Below are 27,687 nucleotides of genomic sequence, written 5' to 3'. Positions count from 1 at the left end.
GCGTATGGTATCATTTTTTTTTTCCGGGCTTACGCGTACGGTACGGTATCATACGCGTACGGTACAAAATACGCATATGATGGAGTAGTCATTCGCAATTCCTGCCTCAAAACTGATGGGGCTGCTGGTCCCTCTGGCATTGATGCTGCTGGTTGGCGGCGTATGTGTACTTCCTTCCAGTCTACATCTGCAGATTTTTTTTTTTTTTTTTTTTTTTACCCGGGCTTGATGGACTGCCCTTGCCTACCACCCCCAGCACATAAATGGCCTGTGCTGGACAAACCGGGACTTTCTTAGTCCACGGCAAACTGAGACTCTGCCCGAATCAGCTCCACAATTGGGGGAGTCTTAACATAGTGACCGATGGATGAGCGGGCTCCGCGGATGCATTGTATGGAGGACCGCATGAGAGAAAAAGATAGACAGCACCTTAACCACCCCATGACAACAGAGTAATCATCGCCCCACTTGTTTGAAAGTTGATGAGCCAAGCGTTGATAAAAAACAGAAGCCTCATGAGCCAGACCACCAGAGGCAGACATTACCAGGGGGGTAAAAGAGGCATGCTCCTCCTCACGAATTCTCTGAGCATACGCACGTTTCTTAATGTTCTCGTGCCTCCGATAACAGGAGGCCAGTGATGAGGACGCATTAGAAGCAGCCAGAGGGTTGAACACCCGCACATCCACAAAACATCTTTCACTTCTTCCACCCCAAAAACCATTCATGGCGATGTCAAGACGGGCACCATCTTGGATATTGGCAGAAGCAGGGTAGTCCTGCTGTGAAACCGGCTGGAGCTCTGGTTCAACAGCTACCTGAGAGCATACTTCAGTCAACAGGGTAGCAGTTAGATCTCTGATCTCATTGTGTCGGATAGAAGGTAAGCCACCCTTGGGACAGGATAAAGCATGCTCCACTGAAAAGGAAGTCCCACATGCACAGTGAGCAGGAGTCCGCTGAGGAGACCACCCATAACGTAGTGCCACGGCATCGTGAAACGCGGACTTATGCAGTGCAAAGCCATGTTCCTGTAGGGGCCGGGTGGTAAGCCAGTTAGAGGCCCCTTTGGCTGACATCTGCTGATTGGTGTGATTCCCTTGCCTCTGTTGCTAGACGGATGGCATCCACTTACATAAATCCTCATGGCCTTTCACCCCTTTTGGCTTGCCGCCTTATTGCCCTCGACAAGAATCCAGGCGTTCGTCCCATTGGTATAGGTGAGACGAGTCGTCGGATTATATCCAAAGCTATTCTTTTTATGGTGAAGACTGACATTTTGGAGGCTGCAGGCAACCTCCAACTTTGTGCTGGTCAAGAGGCTGGCTGTGAAGCTGCAGTCCATGCTATGCAAAGCCTTTTCCATTCTTCTAACACCCAGGCTGTGCTTTTGGCCGATGCCTCCAACACTTTCAATTCCTTAAATCGGCATGTTTCTTTACACAATTTACACTTTATCTGCCCTCCACTTGCTGTTACTCTTACCAATGTGTATAGGGAGGCATCCTCTTTATTTATTGAAGGTGAATGTCTACTCTCTGAAGAGGGGACCACTCAGGGTGATCCCTTGGCTATGGCCATGTATGCGCTCTCTACTGTTCCTCTTATACAAAAGTTGGATGGCTTGGCCACTCAAGTATGGTTTGCAGATGATGCTGCTGCTGCCGGGTCTCTTGCTGACCTGCTGGTCTGGTGGAAACAGTTGTCTGGTTTGGGTCCTGGTTATGGGTATTACGTGAATGCTTCCAAGTCCTGGTTGGTCGTTAAAGAAGATTACTATGACACTGCCTGCACTTTATTTGCTGGTACTTCCCTGCGCATTACAACTGAAGGTCGTCCCTACTTGGGAGCTCCTCTTGGTTCCCCTGAATTTAAATCCATCTTTCTTCAGGAAAGGGTATGTCAATGGCGGAATGACGTTATTCAGCTTTCCAATTTTGCCTCCAGTCAGCCACATGCTGCATATTCCGCTATGATTCATGGCCTGTCATCTCGTTGGACCTTTTTAACTAGAACTGTGTGTGATTTGTCCTCTCAACTCGCTCCCCTTGAGGAGGCTATTCGTCTGCACTTGCTGCCGAAGTTATGTCTCCATGCCCCTAATGACTCTGAACGGGCTATGTTTGCTTTGCCAATACGTCAAGGGGGTCTTGGTGTATTTGACCCTTGTAAATCTTCCCAAGACAACTATCAGTTTTCCACATCTGTTACATCCCTCCTAGCATCTGCCATCCTGAATCAGCTTTCTTGCTTTGATTCCTCCATCCTACAACAACAGCGTGCTCTTAAACAAGAAGCTCTATCCATCAAACGTCAGAATCTCTCTCAAAGATTTTCAGAGTTTTTCTCGACTTTGCCCAACAATCTCCAACTGTCCCTGAAACTTGCTGGTGAGAAGGGTGCATCCTCCTGGCTTTCCACTTTGCCTTTGGAATGTCATGGATTTGCTCTCCACAAAGGTGGCTTTTGTGATGCGCTAGCTTTCCGTTATGGTTGGTCTCCTAAGAATCTTCCTGTCAGCTGTGTCTGTGGCAGATCCAACAACATTGAACATGCTCTCAGCTGTCCGAACGGAGCTTTCCGTACCATCCGCCACAATGACATCCGAGATTTGACTGCAGAATTAATGTCAGAGGTTTGTCATGATGTATCTACTGAACCTTCCCTTCAGCCCTTGAGTGGTGAATCTCTCTCCCTACGTACAGCTAACCAAGATGTCGGTGCTCGCTTGGACATCAAGGCTTCTGGATTCTGGGGTTCTCGGTTTGAACCTACTTTTTTTGATGTTAGAATATTTAACCCTTATGCCCCTTCAAACCGTTGTAATCCCTATCGCCAGCATGAAACTTCGAAGCGCCGTCAGTATGAGGAGAGAGTGCGAGAGGTGGAACATGGTAACTTTAGTCCTCTTGTTTTTTCAACTTCTGGAGGCATGGGTGCCTCCACCACTGTGGCTTACAAGCGCCTGGCCTTCCTCCTATCTTGTAAGTGGAAATCACCCTACTGTAGGGTGATGAGCTGGCTTCACTGCCGTCTTGGCTTCTCTTTATTGCACTCTGCCATCATGTGCATAAGGGGTTCTCGCTCCTCCTCTGGTCATCCCTTTAAGGGTCATGTTCCAGCATCAGTTGACCTTGCACTGGGGGAGGGGCGTCTTGGGGCCATTTAAGCCCCATTTCCTTTTTTTTCTATTCTATGTTCTGTAGATTCTGTTTCAGCAGCTCTGTAGGTGTAGGAATAGGCTAAACCCATTTTATAGAACATCTTAGTGTAGAGTAGAATGTGGTGGACGGGAGTGCCAACTTGGGCCGGTTCTTCTTTCTTTAAAAAAAATATATATATATATTGGGTCAGAACGAAGGTAACGAGATTTATTTACTAAGCGCTGAGTATAGTGGCACTGGGAAGCGGGGCTGTTTTGAAATAGAAGATCTTATCATTGGCTTTGTGAAAGAGGTGGTTAATTAAAAATTTCGATACCACGTTAGTCACCAATTCTAACTTCTTCGCTGTTTTTAACGAGCTGGGTGATATTTGCAACACAAATCAACACTGAGTCATTACAGTCAGTATCAAATCCTGAGAAAGCGCTTTTCAGCCACAACACTGTCCAGAAACATGGCCGACAGCTAGGGTTGCTTAGCAATTACGATGATTTACGTCACGCTGCAAGTCCTTTATGCACCTATCAATGTCAAGCCCCACCCCACCCAGTACGGGCTATGTGGGGCGTTAGGAGGGGATTTGAACTTAAATTTTGCCCCCAGGGGTGGGGAATTTGAACAAGCGCTCTATAGTAGCATAGATCCTTTACAGTAGGTTTATACGTGAAGCGCGAGAGCACACGTGATAAAACCGCAGCACATCGTGTACCTTTGCCACTGTGGCTTCTGTTTTTACAACACGTTGGTTCTCAAATCCCCTTCCTATCCCCACCTCATAGGGTGGGACTATGTGGGGATTTGACCTGATAATTCACCCCCAGGTAGGGGAATTTGACTTTCCACTTGATCAAATCCCCACTATATCCCCACCCTCCCCGTACTGGGGGGGGTGGGGCTTAACATTGATAGGTGCATTATTACCAAGAGTTTATACTCTTGGTATATTCAAAAAAATACTTAAATATATTATATGTAATACAGTCTTCGGTGAAATTTATTTATTTATTTATTTTGCTCTTCCAAGTTGATTTCCACTCGACGAAAATTATAGTTTACGGAAGATCTTTCTAATTTACAGAGAAACACGGACGTTACAGTACGAGATTTCTCTCAGTGCATGTCGGACCCCTCGCAACAGGTTACGTGACGGACAGCAAGGCTGGTCATAACTTATACAGCTGTTTGCCACCAGGTGAGTAAGTTTTAGTTGATTACATTGTGTTCAGTATTCCCGGCCGTTATAGCTAGCTAGCTAGCTATCCTGGCGTATTACAGCTATAATCTCGCGTACCCAGACTGCTTTTTTTTCCATTTTGTACTTTGGGTGGGGGGTTGCCACTCTCTGGGGATTCAAAACGAGTTACACCCGCGGAAGACCCCTTTTTCCCCCACCCAAATACAAAAAGGGAAAAAAGCCGCGGTCTGGGTACGAGACTATATTACAGCCGTCTGAAGCATGTAGAGCTATATATATGATGGTAATAATTATGATCATTGATTAGCTAGTAGCTAGCTACCAGTCACTAAAGAGATAAGCATGCAATAGCTATTATTGACCAAAGTGCAATTAAACTCGCAATCATTAAGTTTAGCTGTACGTCTTCCGTGCATGCATGGGTATTTTTTTAAGAGAGAAAAACCATCATGAATGATGAAAATATGTACAACAATAACAACAAAAATCAGTGTAAGCATGTGAGTCCTCGGACAACATGCGACCACCAATAGCCGGGACCACGAATGGAACCTAATGTGGACATGGCAAAAATTATATAAAATAAAACTGTAAGACACAATATAAGATATAGCTATACCTAACCTATAATAATTAGTGTTCCACTTCTTACAATTCTTTGCCAGAAAAATCTTTCTAGAAGCCAATATAGTGGCAGAGGCAGCATTGTCTAGACATTTGTTGATGGAAGACTGTACCCAATTAGCAACTCAGAATGAACAAAATTCAATTGTAGAATGCTGATGAAAGCTTTTAACCACGAAACTATAGATTCAATGTACATATTTTAGCCTTCTCTTTGTACACATGTTGCAGGCTGACTCAGGCATATAGACTATAATTTTATAATGCCAGCACATGCAGTATTGGTAACTGCTACGTATGCATAAACTTTAAAGAGTACTCTTTAAGCGGTGGTACTGAGTTCAACAAATAGCTACCATGAAGTAGCTAGTTATGACATTGACATAATTATGATGAAGTTTGCAGACGTTTGCCTTACTTTGTTCAATGGCAAAAAATGCCAGCTGGAACAATTAATACATTCCATTGAAAAACTATTAAAATGGAATTAATTATTGTGTACTGCCTACCTCATGTCCGTTTAACAACTTTCAGGGTGTGATACATGTAGAGCAACTCACTGTGAGCACAATTATATTAGAAGAAGCCCAGTTAATTCACATAAATTTTGGCATTCAAATGGCCTAAACCAATGTGGTGTAGCAAATTCATCCATACATTTTGTATTAGGTGTTTTGGGGTCAATGGCGTAAAAACCCAAGATAACTTAGATTCCAGACTATAGATTTGGAAAGAACAGCGAATGGCAATTTGAATGAGCAATAACAGGAGGAAATCTGAGGAAATCATTTTGAGATTGAAAATCAGGCATGTTTGGAACTAAATACTCTAATGTCATTCTAACCTCTTGACACTCATTAACCCTCACTGCATTAGTGTTACACTCAAAGTGTTGGGAACTAGCTCTGCAGGTTAGTTTGTGAAATTTACACTGTTTCAGTGATTATAAGCTCAATAATGTCTTTTTTGCTTCTTTAAATGTAGCTAGCTATATATATGCAACTGTATAAATAACTGCTCACATATGAAACGCATAGTATTGAAGCTATACCACTATACTGAAATGTTACCAGAAACAATGGTACAAAGAAAACATCAATTACAATCACTGAACTGTAAGATGTGATGGTTAAATTAAGGGAAGCACCATTATCAATGCTATGCATATCACACATGTAAAAACTAGTTGGCGAAGCAATACATACAATGCTTGTTAATAGCTACAAGACTAGAAATCATTTAAATACTCCACCATTAAGTGCCTGCCTCACAAAAGAACTATCAAACACAACTTGCATACAAAATAATGCCATAATTAACAGGTTGTCAATATTTATTCTATTTGTGATCCCAGTGCTAGGATCAACTAATATGTATAGTGGTTCCAGAAGCTTCTGAAAATCCATATCACTAATTGCCACACCAAAGTATACTGGATTAACAGTTAATCAAACGTGATGTCAAAATACATTGAAGCCTATGGCAAAAATTGGAAATAATGTAGTTATCTTCAAACACCCCACTAAAACCATACAAGAAGCCAAAATGTACACTGCATATTTTAGCCTTATGTATATATATATATTGAGCTATTATAATTAGATCATTTAATAGTATGACTGCTTTACTGAACATATGTAATGTGGCCTTAGTAACAAGCTGGGAAGGCTCTCCTGGAGTGGAGACTTTACCCCCAATTGTAGCTGCAGCAGCACTATATAGCTACTTTAAGCTTTGGCGTAGGATGGATAGTATAGATCATGCTCTTACAGTTTCATTGTTGTAGCTGACAATGCACACATTGCATTGTACCACATCTGTGCGCTATACATCACTTATAGTTACTTTTTGTAGAGTACTACATCTGTAAGCAGCACCCTGTTTTGTAGTTAGTGAGTATTAGATAGTGATTATAGTTGCTATAGTTACTGAGCATCACATCCTGTGAGTGCAAAATTGTTAGATTATTGTGTTGCAGAGTCTGGGACAGACTCTAACTGAGAGGGGGGGGGGCTGTGTAACTAAGGGATAGTTAATTATGTGTTGAGGTTAAAGTTTAATTGTTGCACACACCTTATGATCTGTAATAGTAGAGACTGTATATTTGTACTATGCTTATTTTACAATGAAGTGTGTGCATTGTCAGCTACAACAATGAAGATCTATACAATATATCCTACTATAGATTGTAAAACATGACAGTCTCTACTCTTACAGATCAGTGCAACAACTAAACTTTAACCTATGAAAATATCCTAGTGCAACTGCTTTATTCTACCCTCTAAGTTGCAACACACAACTAACTATCACTTTGTTACACATACATAGCTAAGCTGGAAGGGAGTAGCTATTGTCTACAGCAGAATCTCTCTTAAAGGACCCTCCAAATGAATAACAGTGTATACACAAGATTTAAATTTACTTGTACACACTGTGATCATGTGATCAGACAAGACACAACCAACTACAATGACGATTCTGTTGTTTTATCTCAGCATAGATGGAATAATTACGTCTAATAAAAGTGGTTCCATTATTATTTGCGATTTAGAAAACGATGGATTTGTAGCAACGTGGAACTGAAGATGATGTCACATGTCCTCCATGTGCAGAGAGTATTTCGATTCGAGTTCAGACTCCCTAAGGGGTTGCCAATGCCCTGGGACTCCTGTACAGTATCTGAGAAATACATGAGCAATGATTATCATAATATATCCTGAAATCCTACAACATCGATTATTTTTTGTTCCATCCATTTATGAGCTCAAATTCCCAGACCATTGTTTTTCTTTTGTGTAGGGCCAGTGAAAAAAGAGTCTGGTGAATCTCTAATAGCATTTTTGTGCAGCTAGATCTACAACTTTTGGTAATTGTGTTGATTAGTGCTGATGAATAGCAAAGGCCTCTAAACAAAGCAAGAATAGGTAGGTGTACATTCCTGGGATGCAGAGTTAAGATTTTTCCCATTCTCTCTTCATTAACAAGCCTTTGGGTATTCATCTGCACTAATCAATGATCTCCAAAAGTGTAGAATCAGCCACACAAAATACTATTGGAGACGTCCACCAAAAGAAGAAAAAAAAAACAATCAGAGCATGAGACTAGAACTCAGTATGCTAGAATTTCTGCCTTTTGGAATGCTATTGCTTTGATATATGGATGGCTTCCCATCTCAAACACCTTCTCATTGTGCGTGTGGCACTGGTTTCTCAGTTGATCATGCTCTTTCATGCCCAATTTCTATCAATATGCTACAGTGAGGTATAAGACCTCACAGGATGGAGCTCATTTGGATGTCTCAATAATTCAGTAGCTTTTGGGGTGGTCTTTATGAAAAGTGTTATGCTGATATTCAAGATTTTAATCCGCTTCCCTCTTCCAACAGTGTATCCATGCAGCCTTCAGTCTTGTTACTGGAAACATGAATTGGTGAAGAAGCTTAAGTGGGCTTATATGATTCAAGAATACGGAAAGTGGGGAACACAGCACTTTTACTCTATTAGTGTTCTTCTCTATCAGAAACTGAAGAAATGGGTTATGAGGCAACTGTATAAGAGACTGGTTAGTTTGCTGTCTAATAAGTGTAATGAACCATACACAGCTATACTGAGTGTTGGCTTTCTCTTTGTTTGCTTTGCTCTGCTATACAATGTACTAAAAGAGCTTGGTCTTCACAGGGCCATGTCATAAAGTCTCCTGTGGGCTTAATTCAGTCAGAGATTCTGTTTTCCATGTAATTGTGTTTATTTTGTATGCAATGCATGTAAAAGAAGAATACAAGGCCAACTAAAATCAACAAAGTACTCAACGAAAAAGATGGCTTTGATTAAAGCTTTCAGGATAGTTTTGGCAATGGTGCTGGCCGAACTATCTAATTGATTGTAGAATGTTTCATTATAATCTACACCTGTGTCTTTTGTGGTCCCCTGTTGGCTATTCCATATTTCCCGTACAACTGAGTAGCAGAGAAAACATCTTGGTAAAAATCAAGATAACATTTTAATATCAAACTTTTAACTATTGAAATTTTTTGAAATCCTAAAATATTAGGACTCTATTACTCAATTTGGGGGTTTTACAGAGGCACTGATAACCCATTGAACTCCCTTTGCAGTTATAATATTTATTGAGGACAAAGAAAGTGATGAGACAGCTAACACCACTGGTACAGCTAGCAATCTTAACTAAAAGCTTGTATTACTCTCTGCTATGAACACATGCAACAATTTCAGTGTTTCAAATCAGCCCCTCCTTTTTTGATGATCCTTTGTTGCTGTTGCAATAGAAGAGAGGTCTTTTGTTAGTGTACAAGTAGTTAAAGCTATAGCGGCTTATCTGGGAATGTTTGCTAACAGAACAACTTGATAGTGCATGTGCATCAGAGCAGAAGTGATGATTTGCCAAACCATTTACTAAAATAAACATTAGAAAACTGCTATTACGGATGATGAAATTAAAGTTTGGGCTTTTCTGGCCAAAAATATCACCCTATAGCTAACCAAAATAATTAGAAGCATTTCAGGTCATACTGAAGGCACTTTTCTGCTTGGTTATACCTGACCAATACTGCCAAAGCACCATGAAGGTATTGTGAGGATGTGCTATCAGCAAAGATAAATGGGACACAAGGGAGGACACAGGTACATAAGCATACCTTGTATGTACTGTGGTATGATGCCAAAAGGCACGTGTCGGGTTAAAGTGACATCAAACAGTGAAAAAATCAAGCCCGTAACCTTAGCCATTATCAAGTTATATTTGTCTGAAGTCATCAGTCAGTCAGCCACGGCAGTCATCAGTAGAAAATAGAGATGTTGATTTACTGTAGAATCGCGTGATGGTTTTAATGGAGTTTTCCATTGTGACTGGATTGATTGCAGAGATCCTTCTCCCAGTGTTCTTCATTTGTAACACTGTGTAATGGGCTGAACATAGCTGAAAACAAAGTGTAATGGTCAATTTGTTATTTCGGTAATTGATAGTTGAGGTGCATGTTCAGATGAAAACAATAAGCCTGGTGCCATTCCTTCTGTTCTAATGCAGTATGTGCATGTGGGTTCACCATGCAGTCATAATAGTGTTACAAAAGTAAGCAAACAAGTTTAAGAAAAAATTGAGAATTTTAAGTTCAATCATAGGGATCATTGAAATAAAAAGTAGTAAAGTAAGGAAGGTCAAGTAAACCTGAAGATATAGCTACTAGTGAGCATGTAATCCCTAATTAATTCAGTTGTGAATATAGACTGAATTAGAGATTAAATGTCCACTAGTATATCTGCATGTGTAGGCAACCTCCCTTGCTTAACTGTTTAGTATGAATTGATCCCTACATAACCAAACTTAAAATTCTTTATATTATATATGGATACTGTATTCAGCAATAGAGTACCATGTGTATGTATGCGTTCATTGTATTGCTTTGTTTGAATCATTATTTTTCAAAAGCGTAGTTATAATTTTGCATATAATTCAATTCTAAAAGTGTTGTAAGCATCTGGGGGCTACACCCCCACATCCCCTGAAGGTGAGTTTTCCTTCCACCTTAGCACCCCAGCCTCAAATATCTTCTTATGTCTCTAAACATTTGTAATGTTATATTACTAATTATGGGTTTACTGATTGGTTATATATATAATGGATTGTATTTTTTTGTTTTACTTATTGAGGCTTTACTGAAGATCTGTAAGACACTTGGTCCTACAGCCTGTTTAAAGATGTTATGCAATATATGTTTGAGAAGTTTCAGAAAGGAGGAAAATCTATGATTGGACTTGATCCTGCAGCCATCCGATTTCAGTTATATAGAACTTAAAAATTGGTAGATCAGGTGGTAGTGAATTGCACAGTCTGATTGATATATAATCAAAGCTTTATACTGTCAAAGTTTCCTACTACATAGTAATAGGTATGTCAGTAGGATTGTATAAAATTTTCCTAAATTTCTTAAAAGTTTTTTAAAAATTTTCCTGGATTTTTTGATTTCAGTTTTAATTTAAAAAAAATTTTGATAGGCCTGACCAATCATGCCAGCGTGATTTTGAACATAATATACTAGCAAAGGTATCAGGCACTGATTACAATTTGCAGAGCACACTAGACAATATTACTGCATTTCATATCAAAAAAACCATAGAATTTTATTATTTTTACTATTTCTTGACTGAAATGGTTCATAGTGAAGCCATATAATATTGCTTGGTTGGCGTTTATGTGGTTTTTGGTTATAATGTTTGGTCTACACTTTAATAGCCTTAATTCTGTGAACATAAGGCACAAGCAATAGCTCGCGAAATGACTATACATATTGAAAATTTGAAATAAGGATCGCTGAAAACCTATGAAACAAGAACTTAGATTAAGTAAACCCACAAATAAACCTTTGCATGATGCTAGCAAATGAGTCAAAATAGAGGTTTATGCGTTTGCTCAATCTAACCATGAACCTTGTTGATTACACTAGTGATCCCTTCTTGTTGCAAGGATGAAGTTTTAGTTTTTAATATGTAGCTATGTACATTTTAAAAAATCCATTTATTGATCGACACAAAAATCTAGCTACGTAGATACTTCAATACTTGACTGGAAGCACATACAATATGCTGCATGCATAGACACTGAAATGAAACAAGATATGCAATTTCTGATAAGCATTAATTAAAGTCAATAATATGGTGACTGCACATGGTACAATCTACTAGTACCATAAAATTAATAATATGCAATAATATGCATTTATTACCACACTACACACTATAATTATGCAGCAAGACTGCTAATCATTAAGGACCAATGTTAGATTTTAATTGTATTAACATTCATTCTTAGCAGCACCAGATATCATGGTCGACTCTTTTAGTTGTCAACACTTTCACTTTTGTGGACACACCCTTTTTGGATGGGGATTATATGTATATCAAGACTTGTGGTAGTGAGTTGTACAGCCAAGAAAGTGAACAGCGTATGCCTAAGATGCCTCAAATAAATGAGAGTCAGCCTGGAACTACGTATACTACTTTTTTGTCCATGAAAACCCAATGAAAAAATGTTCAACCTGGTGTTTTCATAGGACAATTTAGTGAAAACCCAATGAAAAATTACTACTGAAAACTCTGTGAAATTACTTTTCATAGAATTGTTATTGTTAAACTTTCATTGGTTTGCCCAATTAAAATGCTATGAAAATAAAATTTCATTGGTGCCACCCAGTGAAAACTTTACTTTTCACAAGTTGTAAAATTTTTTTGAGTGGAATTTCATGGACAAAACATCCAGTAGTGTTACATGTAGCAATGATTTTCTGATTCTCACCGCAATTCACATGATGTTTATTTCAACACCTCAGCTCACAGATGTATGACAAGATTTTAACTTGATATCATGCACAAAAAATACTTGTATTTACTCACCCAATATAACGTGAGGCAAATCACTGCCTACAAAATAGGGCAATTTACATGCGACCAGCCAGTTAGCCATTGTTTCTTCATCTGGATTATGAAGCCATATGATTATTAGTAAAATACTAGTAAAAGTGGTACCAGGCATTTCCATGGAGTTGGCAGTTCAAAATTCCTCCACAAACAACAACTTTGAATTAGACTATTAGAACTGACATCACCATACAAATGCAGTGCAAGAAATGCATGTGCAAATTTATTTGGATACTGGATGTTGTCAAGAGGCTGATGGTTGACAAGTGCCAGGTTAGTATACTTATGTATGAAGTTTTCAGAGCAGAGTATATATACAACAGATCAATAGTCTAATAGAGCAGCCAACTATATGCTCTAAAGGATATTCACATAGTTTTGCAAGTTGCTGCTAAATTCGTTGTAGTACAATGAAAATAGTACGATACCCTTGTGCCGTAGTTTACATATTATACAGTTATCACTGTATGGCACTGATCTAGATAAAAATATATGCAAATTTAAAAATTGCAAGCGAGCTACTATATAGTTGTGATTTATTATGAAGACCATAGGCATACTCTAGGCTAAATCATCTTAAATGTTGCTTGTGCATTATTCAGTAAAATGTTTGCCAGTAAGTTAGGTATCTGGCTGCTGCCAAGACACAAAAACTGTATCTACATTCTGGATCACATACCCATGCAGGATACAAGTAACAGTTGTAACATTGGTGGTGGTCTTAATCCACCCACGCATCACACTACTACAATTATATAAATATATATGTGATCGGATTTGCCAAAAGGGGTCTTCCACACACATCCCATGTACCAACTTTGACAATCCGTAACTTCAGATCAGAAAATACTAATGGCTTGCAATTTGGTCAGCAGTCAGTACCAACATAGGTTAAAGGGTGGAGAAAATTTCAGGCTTATATGGTACTTGAACACTAAGTTATGGTCTACCAAGTTCATAGGATTGGATGTGTGTGGAAGACCCCTTTTCGCAAATCCAGTCACATATTTCATTCACGAAAAATGACTTGATGCAAAAACAGCTTGGCCATAAAAAGGTGCATCCATGAAAGTAGCTAAAAGTAACTGGCAACTGAAAGACTGATATCTTGAGTGAATATTAATACAGCTAACATTTATTTATATGCCTTTATCATTCACTCCTGTTCCACATTCAGTCTTGTTACATTCCTCATTATAATTCCTCTATCTGGCTAGCTAGAAATTTGACCCCCTTTTCTCTCCACATTGACTACAGTGGAATTCCTCTAGATCTTTAAGGACACCCCAGAACACTGGACAACCTCTTTATAAAGGGTATCAATCTAGGTCCCAAGTCAATAGTACGTATTAGTAGCATGTATACACCCCTTGGACACCTCTTTGCAAAGGATAAATATAAATTCCCCAATGGCATCTGTCTTAGATGGGTTCCACTGTATTGAATAAGGTGACCAAATTATACTAGCCAATTAGAGTTCAAAGGAATTAACTAGAATGCTACAAGACTAGCACGAGTCAATGATATGCTAAGATGTTAAAACTTGTAGTTAGCTGTATTAACATTTAACCTTAGCCACTTCAGATATTAGTCTTTTATTAGTTTCCAGTTACTCTACTTTCATGGACGTGCCCTTTTTTATAGCCAAGCTGTTTTGCATGGAGTATATAACTAATTTTGAATATAACTATGTAATCTAGTTATTATGGGATTTTTGGTCATGTGACATTAAGATATTTGCGGGTGTTAAACTACACTGATATTGAACATTAATAAACTACACTGATATTGAACATTAATAAACTACACTGATATTGAACATTAATAAACTACACTGATATTGAACATTAAAGCACAATTCAATAATAAATTAGTATTATGTTTCTTTTAGCTTTAAATGTCAATCAGTGTGAATATTCCCAAACACAATGAAAAGAGGAATTTTCCTATTCTAAGTGGAAACTCTACTTACTTAAGGTGTCACAACCATTAAGTTCTTACACTATTGTAAGAGGGAGTAATCTAAATAGCTACACTTATATAACTTGAAACACATGCACAGACAGCGGAGCATGGTAACCTTGAACCATAGTTATCTAGCTCCTGGGCACTTATGAAGATCGGCTAAACCAGAGTACACCCATGCACTAAACCATATGGCTGCATCCAATTATCTTGTTTCACTATATTTTTTATTGCTTGGATCCCTTGAATTAATAAGGTTTTAATACACTAGTAAAATATACATTAGCTATGTAAAAAATGCTAATATTATAAGTATATGGTCAGTGTACCACTGCAATGCAAGAACCATGCAAATGATGCAATTCCATATTCATTCCTTCCATTTATTGCATGGTGAGACAATTAAAAGTACACTTGTTTAAGTGGTTAGCTATCAGCCGTCTATTTAGTAGCTAAGAGGTAATTACAAGTTTAAAGTTCTATTTATATATTTATGTGCTAGACTTAATTTTGGGTAACATTTGTAACTAATTTCAAGGTGAATATATTTTTATATATTCATGTGTTATTGCTACTGTAATGTACCTGCATACATTTTAGCTCATATGTGTTTATCTACACAGACTTGTGTTTACCTTAATGCGTTTACCTATGGATCTGAAAGGAAGTTATTATATAATGTTGACTGCACTTATAACAGTGGTAATCGTGTTGTATGCATTCTCAAGTTCTCCTCATGCAACCAATTTTATTAATGGTTTGACGATTGGTAGTAATACAACCATGACTGGAATAAACAGGATGGTTCTGAATGATGATGACTTTGAAGTATTTGAATTCAATTATTCTAAAGGTAAAGAGAGGATTAACCTCACACCAGGGCTTATGAAAGACCTCAAAATATGTAAACATATGGCACCAAAAATGAACAAAACTGTTTACATGAGCTATGAGTACCGACAAAACATCTTGAAGACACTCGTGCCACCTTCAGAACAGTTTTTAGCAGATTTTAAAAACCCATGTTGGTATGCCAATTATACTTTTCCTAAGGAGTTTAACTTTTTGCGTTGCACTGCACGACACATACTACCTTTAAGTAATGACTTAGAATTGCTGAAACATGTTTACACAGAAACAGAGGGTGAGCCAGTCAGAACACTGCAATGTTTACCATACTTCTATCTTGTTGGATTCTCAAAGTGTGGTACAACTGCACTTATGTCGTACATCAGACAACATCCAGAATATATTCACCCTTGCCAAAAAGAACCACACTGGTGGTCTTTTTACAAAATATTTGATGAAAAGGATAGGGATACAGCTTCTTTGTTGTACTATCTCAAGTGTTTTGATGATGCTGCTCAAAAGATAAAGAGTTCTCCAAGAACATTTATTACAGGTGATGAAAGCAGTACCATTATATGGAATAGGCCTAATTATGTGCACCACAAGGAAGACCGTATTGCTTGTGAAACACCTTTGCTTATTGAATCAATACAACCAGGTACTAAGTATATTATTGCAATTCGTAACCCACCTGATCAAGTGTACTCTGGATTTTATTACATTTGTGGTGAGAAAATTGCAATGAAAAACCTTAACCCACACACATTTCACACGTTTGTAGAAAATAGTTTAAAGTATTGGAAATCTTGTATACAAAACTATTCCACAGTGGAATGTTTGTACAATAAACATTCTGATCTTGATGAAGCTCCTCCCTGTAAATCATTCATTACCTTCATTCATCCTTACATCATGGTATCCATCTGGCTTCAAGTAATTCCAAGAGAGAGGATACTGTTTGTGAAATCTGAGGAGCTTAGAAAAAATACTATTGATGTTATGAGAGACCTTTACAAGTTTCTAGAATTATCACCTCTCACTGATGACCAGTTAACAAAGGTGGTGAGTGATCAACACATCAATGAATTATCAGTTAAAAAACCTCAAATGCTACCATCAACAAGAGAGTTACTACAAGAATTCTTCAAACCATTCAATTTAAAACTAGCAGAGTTACTTAATGATGACAAATTCTTATGGAAAGATGCTTAATGTTTAACTATGTGACCAAGTCTGACAAAACCAGTCTTATAGCCTGAAAATACATAATATTATGTTGGCTTAATATTGTGTATCACCTTTTCTGTATAATATAACAATTCTGTAAAATTCAAGAAAATCTCCATGGATTTTTGCATAAGTGGTAAAAAATGTTACTTAGGTATATATCATTTTCAGAGAGAAAGCTATTAGCTAAATGTCAAACTTTAAAATAATAGTCAGGATTCATCAGGTTATAAGACTGGTTAATGTGCTATAACTTGCATTGGCTAACAAACAAATTATAATAAAATTAATTATACTGCACTGTTGAGCGTTAAGCAAAGCATCCCATGACCATGTCAAATTAAATGCGTTGTAATGAATGGTAATTTTAGCTTCTGTAGAAGTAGCAGTTTAGTTTAATGAATCACAGATCCATTGTATATAATTCAATTAAGTTCTCGTTTCTGCATAATATGCTCCTCATACTGGTAACATCATTGTACATATGTAGCTATATACTCTCCCATTATATAATACATTATTCCATGCATGTATACAATCAACAATGTAGACCTAACCATTACAGCTAGGGTAGATCCAGGATAGTGCAGGAAGCAAGTGCATGTACACCCTACCCCCCCCCCCCCCCCCCCTCCCTTTAAAATAGCACTACAATACTAGTGTTGTTCCAGTTCTCAGTATTGGAACTGAAATGATTCCAGTTCCGGTCTTAGAACTCAATGATTTTGCGTTTCTTAAGATTGGAACTGGAACTATAATTTTGCTTAGCTACCTCAAAACTGGAATTAGAACGAGACCTATAATGAAATTTTATCAAGTACTGCTAATGCACCTATCAATGTTTTGCCCCACCTACCCCCATGCGGGCAAGGAGGGGAATTAGGTGGGGATTTGACCAAAGTCCAGGCTCAGTCTAAGTCCCCTAGTCTGGGGCAAATTTTCAAATCTAATCCCCCTCCTTTCTCCCACATATCCCCCTCCTTATAACCTGGGGTTCTTATATCGTACCTTGAAATAAACTGGAGAATAAACGATTGATTAACAGCACAAGGATAACAGACCACACCATGCGCAAACGAATATATTAGAATACACGCACGTGTGTTGGTATTAATTCAATAACTGGTATGCTGGTAGTTATTTAGCTTCTGTACACTGACTGAATACATAGCTATACGCCGAAAGCAAGATATCTTTACAGAAGTAAGTTTTTTCAATTATATGGTTAAAATAAGCAGCATAGTCTAAAGCCCCGCACCCGGGGCCAAATTTTTAGTCTAATTCCTCCCTCGTTTGCCCGCATGGGGGTAGGTTGGGCAAAACTTTGATAGGTGCATAATACTGGAACTGAAATTGATCATAACCATACAGTTTGTGCCCATGAGATTTTATGCTCTTTACAAGACCAGAATTTTATCTGCTGACAAACAGGGGCGGCAACTGGGGTTTTTCCCCCGGCCCCAGCCTGAATAGGGGCCTCAGGGGGCGGGCCCTTGAATACCTGTTTAAAAGATCGATATACTCTAATAGAGCAGTCAGATCTTGATACTCTAATAGAGCAGTCATAGTATTCTTCATAGGAGCAGTGTAACAAGCTTATAAATAAGGAGATATAATTGGTGAGGGGCAGCTATTGTCATTGTCAGCATGTAATGACCTTTTTTTTTCTTTTTTTTTTGGTCTTCATGACAACTAGGCTGAAGTTGTGATTCACAGTGGAACCCTCCTTGCCCTTGGGGGCCACACTTTAACTCTTTGCCCTGGGCCCCTTAATTTCTCTGGGCGGCCCTGCTGACAAAAGCACACAATGTAGTATATAGCTAACTTCATAAAAAAAGTATTACAACCATGTATGCATGTGCTAAAGAACACTGCATGACAACTGATTAGCTATAATATCAGAAGAGAATGCCAAATGCAATGCTGGTTTAGTCACTTGTTATGTCTAGTTCGGTGTTTGATATTAGCTACAGGTCTTTTAGTATACCACCCTATAGTGTTAGTGTTATAGTTGTTTGTGTAATAATGCTGATAACTACAGTATTAGCTGTATACATGCTGTAACATGCATGAAACAATTAAACCTGCATATACGTAATAGTGACGGTTCATAATTCATTATGGGCTTTTGTATGATAAAATAAGTGCTGCTCTAGAAATTGAAGAATAATTCTGGTTCCTGAACTGGAACTAGAACTGTAATTGTAAAAGTTATGGTTCCATAACTGGAACTAGTCTACTGCAGCTGTAATTCTAAAGTTATGGTTCCAGAACTGGAACTGTAATTTTAAAGATTATGGTTCCAAAACTGGAACTAGAACTGTAATAACTAGCTGATACTGGATCAACACTATACAATACAATAGAGTTAGCTGCTCAATGCTTTGGAAATGGGAGTGAAGTGGTTTATATACACCATCATTTGTGCACTTGCAATACACAATCTCCGGCCATGCTTCTCCTTACTGTGAAACAAGCAGTACTGGAAATATGCAACATACTTATGGCAGCAGAGTCAGTAGAATACACTTAATATACAATAGCGAACTAGAGGTGTGCGATGACTAATTTAGACATATCTCAATATTTCCTTTGAACTTATCTCGATTATCTAACATATATAACTGAAACAATTATTTAATTTAGTAAACTGCCAATATTGTAACCAGTAAAGTGAGCAAATTGCAATTTGAAGACTACAAAAAGGAGAAAAATATTAGTCTTAACACTGTTCCCAAGTGGTAGGAGAGTTGGAGCCCCCAGGAGGTGCCTACACCATCAGGTATACATATAATTTACGGAAGTTTAGATTAATAAACCTATCATCCTTACCTCGATAAGTCTTATGATATCTCGATAGTCGAACATATCTAGATAGTCGCACACCTCTATAGCAAACTATAGGGACTATGCATGCTACATGCATAATATATTCTGTATGTGTGTGTGTGTGTGTGTGCACTAACATGATGGATGCACTAAAATGGGTCAGATGGATAACCTTGGCAAGCCAAAAGTGCATGGTGTACAAAGGTGTTTTTCATTGGCTGGTTCAACCTTAACATATTATACCACGAAGCTATATATCCAGAGCCTCATGGTTGTTGAAGCTATAGCTACTAGCTCCGGATCCCCAAGTGAGTGCACTTTAAGCCCATGGCATTTATGCTATGGTACATGTGGTTCATTACATTATATATAAGGATAATACAAAAGACCAGAAATTGTTTTGTTTGTTCTGTCTGTGTTCCTAGTAGTGACTACCACTGAGCCTCAGTTGTTGTTATGGCAGCCGTTACTCCTCTTTCATGTTTCAAGAGAAAAAGGCTGTAATGGAACTGATCTGGCAACATCTTCATTATAATAATACTACAATGCCACTAAAGTAAATGGTTACCTAAGTCAGGAAAGAATTTTTTTGTCGAAATCCACCATCAAGACCACATTTGTTTCTCATAACTTGATCCACAAAATAATTATTTGCATGTAGGTAGGAAGTTATTATTAAGAAACCACTGTGCATACTGCTTTTATGCATTGAACGGTAATAATTATTTTGCATTTCTTAAACTATGGTATCACAATTAGTAGTTTTGAGATCTTTAGTGTCTTTCTGGAAGTGAGTACCTACTTCAGTGTAATGATACTTTTATTGCTATTCTTTAGTTTACATTGCACTAAGAATTTACATTCAAACTATAGGCCAGCCAGATGCACTTGCCTAATAAAATAATGGTGAACTTATACCTCACTCATACCTGGTTTGGACTTTTTGTGATGATCAGAGTTTGATAATTAAGAGATGAAACCAGTTATGGATGAAACAAGAGATGATGCTGTGAAATTAAGAGTTTTGTTTGGTAAAAATTTTTAATGAAGATCTGTGTTACATCAAAGAGTAGGCTGTACTGCCAGCAATTGTTTTAGTTACAATGTGTGAAAAGTGCTCCAGTATGCATATTGTGTTTTCCATTTCATTGGCTAGTATTACCATGATATGTCAATTTCTCTGACAATGGATCCCATGCATGCATGAATTACATAGGCGGATCTAGGAGGCACTGTAAGGGGGGGCCAAGGGGGGGCAAGAAGTTTTAGTGTACAACAGTGTCTATTCCACTAAGAGGAATTCTAGTACACAGGTTATACTCAGTTGCATAACTATATTCAGTATAGCTGGATGAATAATAGACACACAATTTTAAGATTGTAGTTAGAGAAAATTTTTAAAAATTAGACCAAGGTTTGAATTTGGGAGCATTTTTGGTAACATTTAGCTAACAAGTGTATGCTTGCAATGTATATAAAGATTAGTTAGCCTATCTGAGATAAAACCTGTTTGATGGTAAAGTGTACTAAATCAAAATATAAGGGTGTAGCTAGTATTGTTATGACATTAGAATTGTGACTGTTCTATTAGAGTTGTGACTGTTCTATTAGAGTAGTGACTGCTCTATTAGAGTATCTCGATCTTGGCACAGAAACTTAAACTTACTTTCTTTACAGTGTACAGTATAACTTTAAAATACATTTATAACTGTTGTCTTCTATTTGCCCATTGGCTTTCTATACTTCTGAATACGGTGTGAATGATTCCAGTTTCTGGTATCAATATAGTACTGTGAGTCCAAGGGGGGCAAGGGAAAGGCCAGGGGGAGGGGCACAGCACCCCTTGGCCCCCCTCAGATCCGCCTATGATGAATTATACCGTAAATTCCACACCAGGCACTATATTAATACGTTGATCGCCTTTTTACAAAGATGCTTAGAGTAATCATTATCATCAGCTTGCAAAGCTGTGATCAACCCATGCAGCAGTAGCTCCAACCCAGCAGTAGACAAAACCTTAATTAGTAGGCACTGCAATTTCCTAGTGACAGCTCACACAACCACGTGACATTTTTCTACTGCCCAGTCCTTCCTGAGGATCCGTTGATGGAACCATTTTATTCTCATATTTATAAACTGATCATGACTGATTGTATGTTAAAATGTATATGTACAGTGCAATGTACTCGATATTATTGTCTGGATGGAGGGACAGGTTGACATATATCCTGTTCATGGAATGGTGGCTAGCTGGTTTATGATATCTTAATTGGCATGGAGTAATTGACAACATTAACTAGACTAAGTACAGTATTATTATGTTGTACACTAGAATGTCTTCTGCAGTAGCGGCAGGGATGAAGCCACACACGCACTCATAAACATTACCATGCAAAGGAAAACAGAAACATTGCCAGTACAACCCTATATAAATAATCTTTTCAGCAGTAAGTCTTGATGTAACAATCCACTACAATCATTATGATTAAAATATTGGTAAAAGCACAGACTGTATACCGGATCAGTACATGACAGTACAATATTAACAATTTGTACAAAAGTAAATCTAGAATCAAGTAAGTAGTTACCTAAACTATTTACAGAATAAATGTTAACTACAATTGCAGGCAGCAAAGTGTTGTAATTATTAATCAACCTATTTTTGATATAAAGTTTTGATACTTAAAACAGTTTGAACTGGTGTCCCCTGGTTGATGGTGGTATTGGAGTAGGTATAATAATCTTGTGTGACGCCTATGAGCCAGAGATGGTAACTGTCTTCGAAAGCCTCTACCCATAGGGCTTGTCTCTAATTGATGGTAGCAAACGTGTAGCCCTATGTTGGACTTTTTCTACTTTTCTTTGATCGAGAACAAAGAAAGGCCCCACCCCCATACTGCAACAGTATATTCAAATGTAGGGCGTACCAAGGCTGTTAATCATTTAATCAACAAATCAGATCGAAAGCTCCTGATCAATCCCAGTAAACAGTTGGCTTTTGTAGCAACCTCTGTGGTGTGAGTGGAACTTAAGATGATGGTCTAAGATGATGCCTAGGTCTTTATTATTACTGTGTAAACCTCACACAGAGTATACAACACAGATAATGGTAAAAATAAGTGCCATAACAAATAGTGTGCTAGTTTATCTTTAAATTCATCTAAATTGTTGATCATCACCAGTGACTCGGGGAGATTATTCCACATCTTGGTAGTTGAAGGTAGGTAGGAATGTGCAAAGGTTTCAGTTCTGATGGGAGGGATGGTATAGCGGCAGGAGTGACCTCGTGTGACTGAATCCAATGGTGTCAAGTTTATGGTGGTTTCGACAAGTCTTTTCAATTTTGTAAAACAATAATAGTTTTAGGTAAGCTCACTTGTTTGCTAGTGTGGACCAGGATAAATGGTTTAACCTCGGGTTTAACATACTTGGTAACACTACTGTATCGGGAGTAGTCATTCATCTTTGTGGGATTCAACACTGTCAATAGTTCAAAATATATGACCAATAGTGATGTATTGGTCATGCTTGCACTCTGAGTTGTTATTATTATTAGACTTTACAGTATAAACAAGGGCGAAGTGACAAAACAGCAAAAGGAAAGAGAAAGGTGTATGCTGATGGTCCGGCAGCAACTTTAATTGTTTGTAACAGTGTATGTGTTTCCTCAGCCAGGGAAGAACAGCTATGCCCACTGGTTAGAGTTTCTAATCAATGTAATGAGACTTTCCAGCGCTGCTTCTTTTCCACTCTCCCGCAATCGAGTCTGCCACATTTTGTTGTGGAATCAATCTGTGATAGGCATTCCAGCCCGATTTTTAAATTTTGGAAAAATGGACTTTTTTATATGCTCAATAGATAGAGTATTGATTGCTGATCTCAGAAATATATAGTTTGTTGGGTTGGAATTAACTACATTGGCATGCACAGTGCTTTAAAACTGAAAAAAGGTACATTTTTTCTCCAGGGCTCCCCATACATTTTAAAGGGGAAAATGACACAATTGAATCAGGAAGCCATCTATCAATCTGGACTGTCTTGAAACTGCAGTTGCTTCTAGCTGCAAGTTTGTACATATAATGAGAGGAACTTCAGATGTTATCGGATCTCAGCGATCTTTGTATGCTTTGTGGTGAGCAAATCTGTTTCAGCTACTCCACACTTCTCAATACAATGGTGTCATACCCATAGGTAAGTGGCTATCTCAAGTAAGTAAAAACATCAAGTTAACAACCTATAAAAGTAAACAACTAAAGTGGAGGTGTCACAATGATGCAACAATACCTAAGGTGGAGTTGTGGTTTCAATTACGGCATTGTTATGCTGACCGCTTTGAAGTGGTTTGTATTCAGTTTTGAGCTGATGACATGCACAGCCATCAGAAAGTTGCTCTGGAGCTGAAAATCGCTAACCCGAGCAAAGTAACTACGCACTTTAAAGTAATGCACCTATCAATGTTATCCCCCACCTACCCCCTCCCGGGCGTAGTGGGGGAAATGGTGGGGATTTGACTCAGAAAAATCAAATTCTCCACCCATGGGGGAACGACTAGTGGTCAAATCCCCATGCAGTATGGCTGTTAGGTACTTTAGGAAACAGGTCAATTCCTTTAGCTTGCAAGTTAGGCCCCTATTTGGTGATTATTAGTTTCTCATCCAACGCCCGCATCCTTCTTAAGCTACCGCATGGTAAGCCATTATTTACTCTGCGCATGCTAAGAAGAACACGTGATACCAAACTGTTATAATTTTTGTTGATGAACGCTACAATGTGCTATATATCACCAGGAGAACTGTTGTTTTCCTTAGCAAATTGCTGCAGTGCCAGTTGCAATCGTGCTCTATCGACTTCATCAAAGCAGGCTTTCAGTTGACTGTCGAAAAACAGTTGGCGATCACGAAAAGTAGAATCAGCTGGTAAAGGAAATGTTTGTAGCAAGAAAGAAAGACAATTTGGACGAGGTCTGTACATCAGTGTGTTAATATTATAAAATAATGGCGTAATGGTAATACCCTCCCGCCCGCATCATAATAATTAGAAAGCCTGGATGAGAAACTAATAATCACCGAATAGGGGCCTTAAAACAAACGCCTAAAATTTCGAGCGGTCAAATGCCCCTCTAGTGGTGCAGTTTCAGATCAAATCAGGTCAAAATCCCCACTAATCCCCTAGTAAGCCCGAGAGGGGGGTAGTGGGGCTTAACATTGATAGGTGCATAAGCACCAGTGACTACCTTCCACCCGACACTAAGTTTTAAAGTATTCTACATACATTACAAGGCTTTAAAAGATTACAAAAGGACACAAAACTTACTTATATCAAGAGTATATACCCCAATATATAAGTTACTCTTGCTTATATTAGCGACCTCGGACCAATTTTAATTATTGCATATTTTGCATTTTTTACATTACAGGTGTGTAAAGAAATTATTGAGGATACCAGATCTGAAAACAGATTTTCAATATCTTATTTCATTGTCTTTTTATGGCTAGTAATGTCTGCCAGTGTAAGGCTTTTTAGGCCAATGAAACTTGATTAGCAGTTTCGCGTCATCGCCCGCATGCTTTTGATACACCCGCATGGAATTTCATTATTGGTATTTCAGATCGAAATACTCTAATAGAACGGTCACTTTTACTCTAATAGAGCAATCAGCTATACTCTAATGGAAAAATCACTTGTTATAGATTAGTAACGTACCTTAGCTATTTAATGCAAGAGTAATCAGTGTAGATCTCACTGTTTTTTGGCAGAAATCTTCATGTTTGGATGTGTGTTGTGCTTTTGGAAAAATAATGAATAATAACCGCCCGCCCGCATCAAATTTTCAAAAATCTGAGCGAGAAACTGGTAATCAAGTTTCATTGGCCTTATGTACACAGTTTCTCCATAGGGAAAATGGCACCACTACTGGCACCAAATTTTCTACAACTCGTAACTTCAGTAAACGTGAGAATTGTTCCACTAAATTTGGTCCCAATAATGTAAACATGTATAGAAACAAATTGCACACTTAACTAGCCACACCCACTTTTGGTTTCACAGGAATTTGTCAAATTCATTACTAGAACACACTAAAATCACATACACTATATACAAAAACGAAGATAAAAAACTTAATCCACAAATTCCAAATCACCTTGTTCAATGTCCAAAAGCAAGTTTAATGACAGAACTTGGTTTTCGTTGTCATATTGGACATTACACCAGTCATCTGTACCAGGGACAACATCTAGAGTCATTCCAGAGTACCATTGTTCTTCTCCATCAACCATCCATCTGTGCTTAATTCTTCGGCCGATTAGTCCTTCTTGGTCTTCACTAGAAGGTGGCAAAAAAGGTTTGTGCAGTTTGCTGCAAACTTCTTCTACAGACAACTTTTTTTTATTTTTCGAGAGGTGGAATATACTTTTATCTGCAGGGCAGTGCTCCAAAACTTTCTGTCTGAAATCCAATTGAACTTTCAAAGCATGCAACTTGCTAGTTTTCGATTTTAGTTTTGCAAGACCATCCACTACATGCTGTTCATTCTGCCATAACCCAAACTTCATGACTGCCTTGGTAAGGTTTTCTTTCTCTCGTACCTTCTTTTCTCGCAAACGAAGCAAAGAAGCCTGTTTTGCCTGTAGAAGTTTAGCACGGTCTTCAATCAGCTTCTTTCTCCGAACTTGATACTGTCGCTTTAAGCCGGAGGAACTACTTCTTGCTTTGTGTAGCAACTCACAGCGCTCAGCAGGAGATTTATCATCCAACCAACTAGCAGTTTTGTTGTTGCAGAACAAGATCAAAGCTTCTAGTGATAAAATGGATGCATTTGGTTTTTCCCTGAGGAAGCGATCCAGCTGTGCAAAATCCCTCTCACTGATAGTGTTGGTCTTCTCATTAGCTCCATACAGCACTGTCAAGATACAACTGTTTATGTTTTTTTGTCTTCAATGTTTGTGATTCAAATTCTGCCAAACGTTCTGCAAGTTGATCTCTTTCATTTCTAGCAATTTCTACCTCACACACTTATTCTGTTTTCCAGCAACTCCATGCGTGCATCAAAGCAATTTTCCAATTTCAATAGCTGAGAATCCTTTTCTATAATAGCATTCTCCTGCTTCTTATTCAATCGACTAAGAGCAACCTGATTCTTTTCGCTTGCTCTTTCAGCTGTAGCTAAGCAACTGTGAAGTCCGTGGTTTTCTTTAGACAATGCAGAAACTTCAGATTTAAATTCTTTGATTTTTTCATCCTTGCGTTTTAATTTTTTGTTGACATTTCTTACACAGAGCTTTGGCTTCGCACTTACTACAACCTTTTGCAGTACTTCTGCACTAACATTACTTGGTTGTGCATGTTCTACTGCAGGTATAGTCTGCTGTGCAAAAAAAGGCTCCTGAAATAGTAGGACAATCTGGTCACTATGTTTGTTACGCGAGAGCTCTGAGCATTTCTTGTTCAGTCTGAATACAAATGATTTAATAGCCGTCAGTGTTAATGGTAATACATCATCAACCATCAATGTCAACCACTCATAAAAGCAATTCCATGAAAAATTACAGTTAACTCGAAATGCATTTAGTTCAAAAACCAGTCCTTTAGTAATCGAAGATATCGGTAAGGCTGGTAAAATGTGGTTAACAATGCCTTGAGCAGAGATTCCAACTCGCTCACAGTTTTCACCAAGGTAAGGCAGTGACAAGGCCATCTCCAACCAACAATTAACACTATCAATTCTACACAATAGACACATAATCATAATAATATGACCCCACAACCACAATACTGGCATTCCGCGAAATTCCGCTAAAAATAAGCTACCAAAAACTGACCTAAAACAATCAATATTGAGGCTACTTCACGAGACAAAGCGTTACCTACACGAACTCTACACTACACCATATTTAGCTCACCTAAATCAACGTAAAAGAGTGTGTTTCACCTCAAAATGTGTCCAGAATCGAACTCAGCACCTTCACTTTGCCCAGCGAAGTCTCAAACGACTCTGAAAACCATCAGCAAATTCACCCGCACTCAAACAAGGTCGGTGCCATAATTGCAATAACTTACAAATATCCGTACGAACTTTTTTCTACAGAAAGTATGCGGACCTAAAAATGTTCCGTGCTATTTCTCCGGAAATGCTTAATCCCGGTACACCAAACTTCAGCGCTATAATGCATCGTTATTATAGATTGTTTGCTGAATGAGGGAGAGAATAAGGCTTCCCTGTTTTAAAGATATGAAGAAAACATTGCAGGTAGTGGAAAGTTTGGCCAGTCTGAGGTCGCTACTTATATGAAACGCGCACGAAAAAACTAAGATTTTCATGATGATCAGCGTGCGGACAAACCCCATAGCGATTTTCATCCTCATTGGAGCTCGGACTACGGAGCAATCCTAAGTTAAACGCGAG

The 27,687-nt window shown here is 38.3% G+C and overlaps 1 protein-coding gene and 1 long non-coding RNA gene across 2 annotated transcripts; one reads left to right on the top strand and one right to left on the bottom strand.

Moving 5' to 3' along the window:
* Positions 1 to 15,161: 15,161 nt before the first annotated feature.
* Positions 15,162 to 16,439, top strand: LOC136264946 (carbohydrate sulfotransferase 15-like). Its single transcript, XM_066059711.1, has one exon. It carries the CDS (start codon positions 15,162 to 15,164, stop codon positions 16,437 to 16,439), a length of 1,278 nt encoding a protein of 425 aa, XP_065915783.1.
* Positions 16,440 to 25,334: 8,895 nt separating this feature from the next.
* Positions 25,335 to 27,432, bottom strand: LOC136264169 (uncharacterized). Its single transcript, XR_010704992.1, has 2 exons — positions 27,185 to 27,432; positions 25,335 to 27,007 (listed from the first exon to the last, which is right to left on the bottom strand). It is a non-coding gene; the product is annotated as an uncharacterized lncRNA (long non-coding RNA).
* Positions 27,433 to 27,687: the final 255 nt, after the last annotated feature.

Source organism: Dysidea avara, chromosome 8 (assembly GCF_963678975.1).
Source record: "Dysidea avara chromosome 8, odDysAvar1.4, whole genome shotgun sequence".
NCBI classification, from domain to species: Eukaryota; Metazoa; Porifera; class Demospongiae; order Dictyoceratida; family Dysideidae; genus Dysidea; species Dysidea avara.
This window is presented reverse-complemented; position numbering and strand designations above follow the sequence as displayed.

Coding starts and splice junctions, on each gene's coding strand:
- LOC136264946 (XM_066059711.1), top strand. CDS start 15,162: ATGACTGGAATAAACAGGATGGTTCTGAATGATGATGACTTTGAAGTA.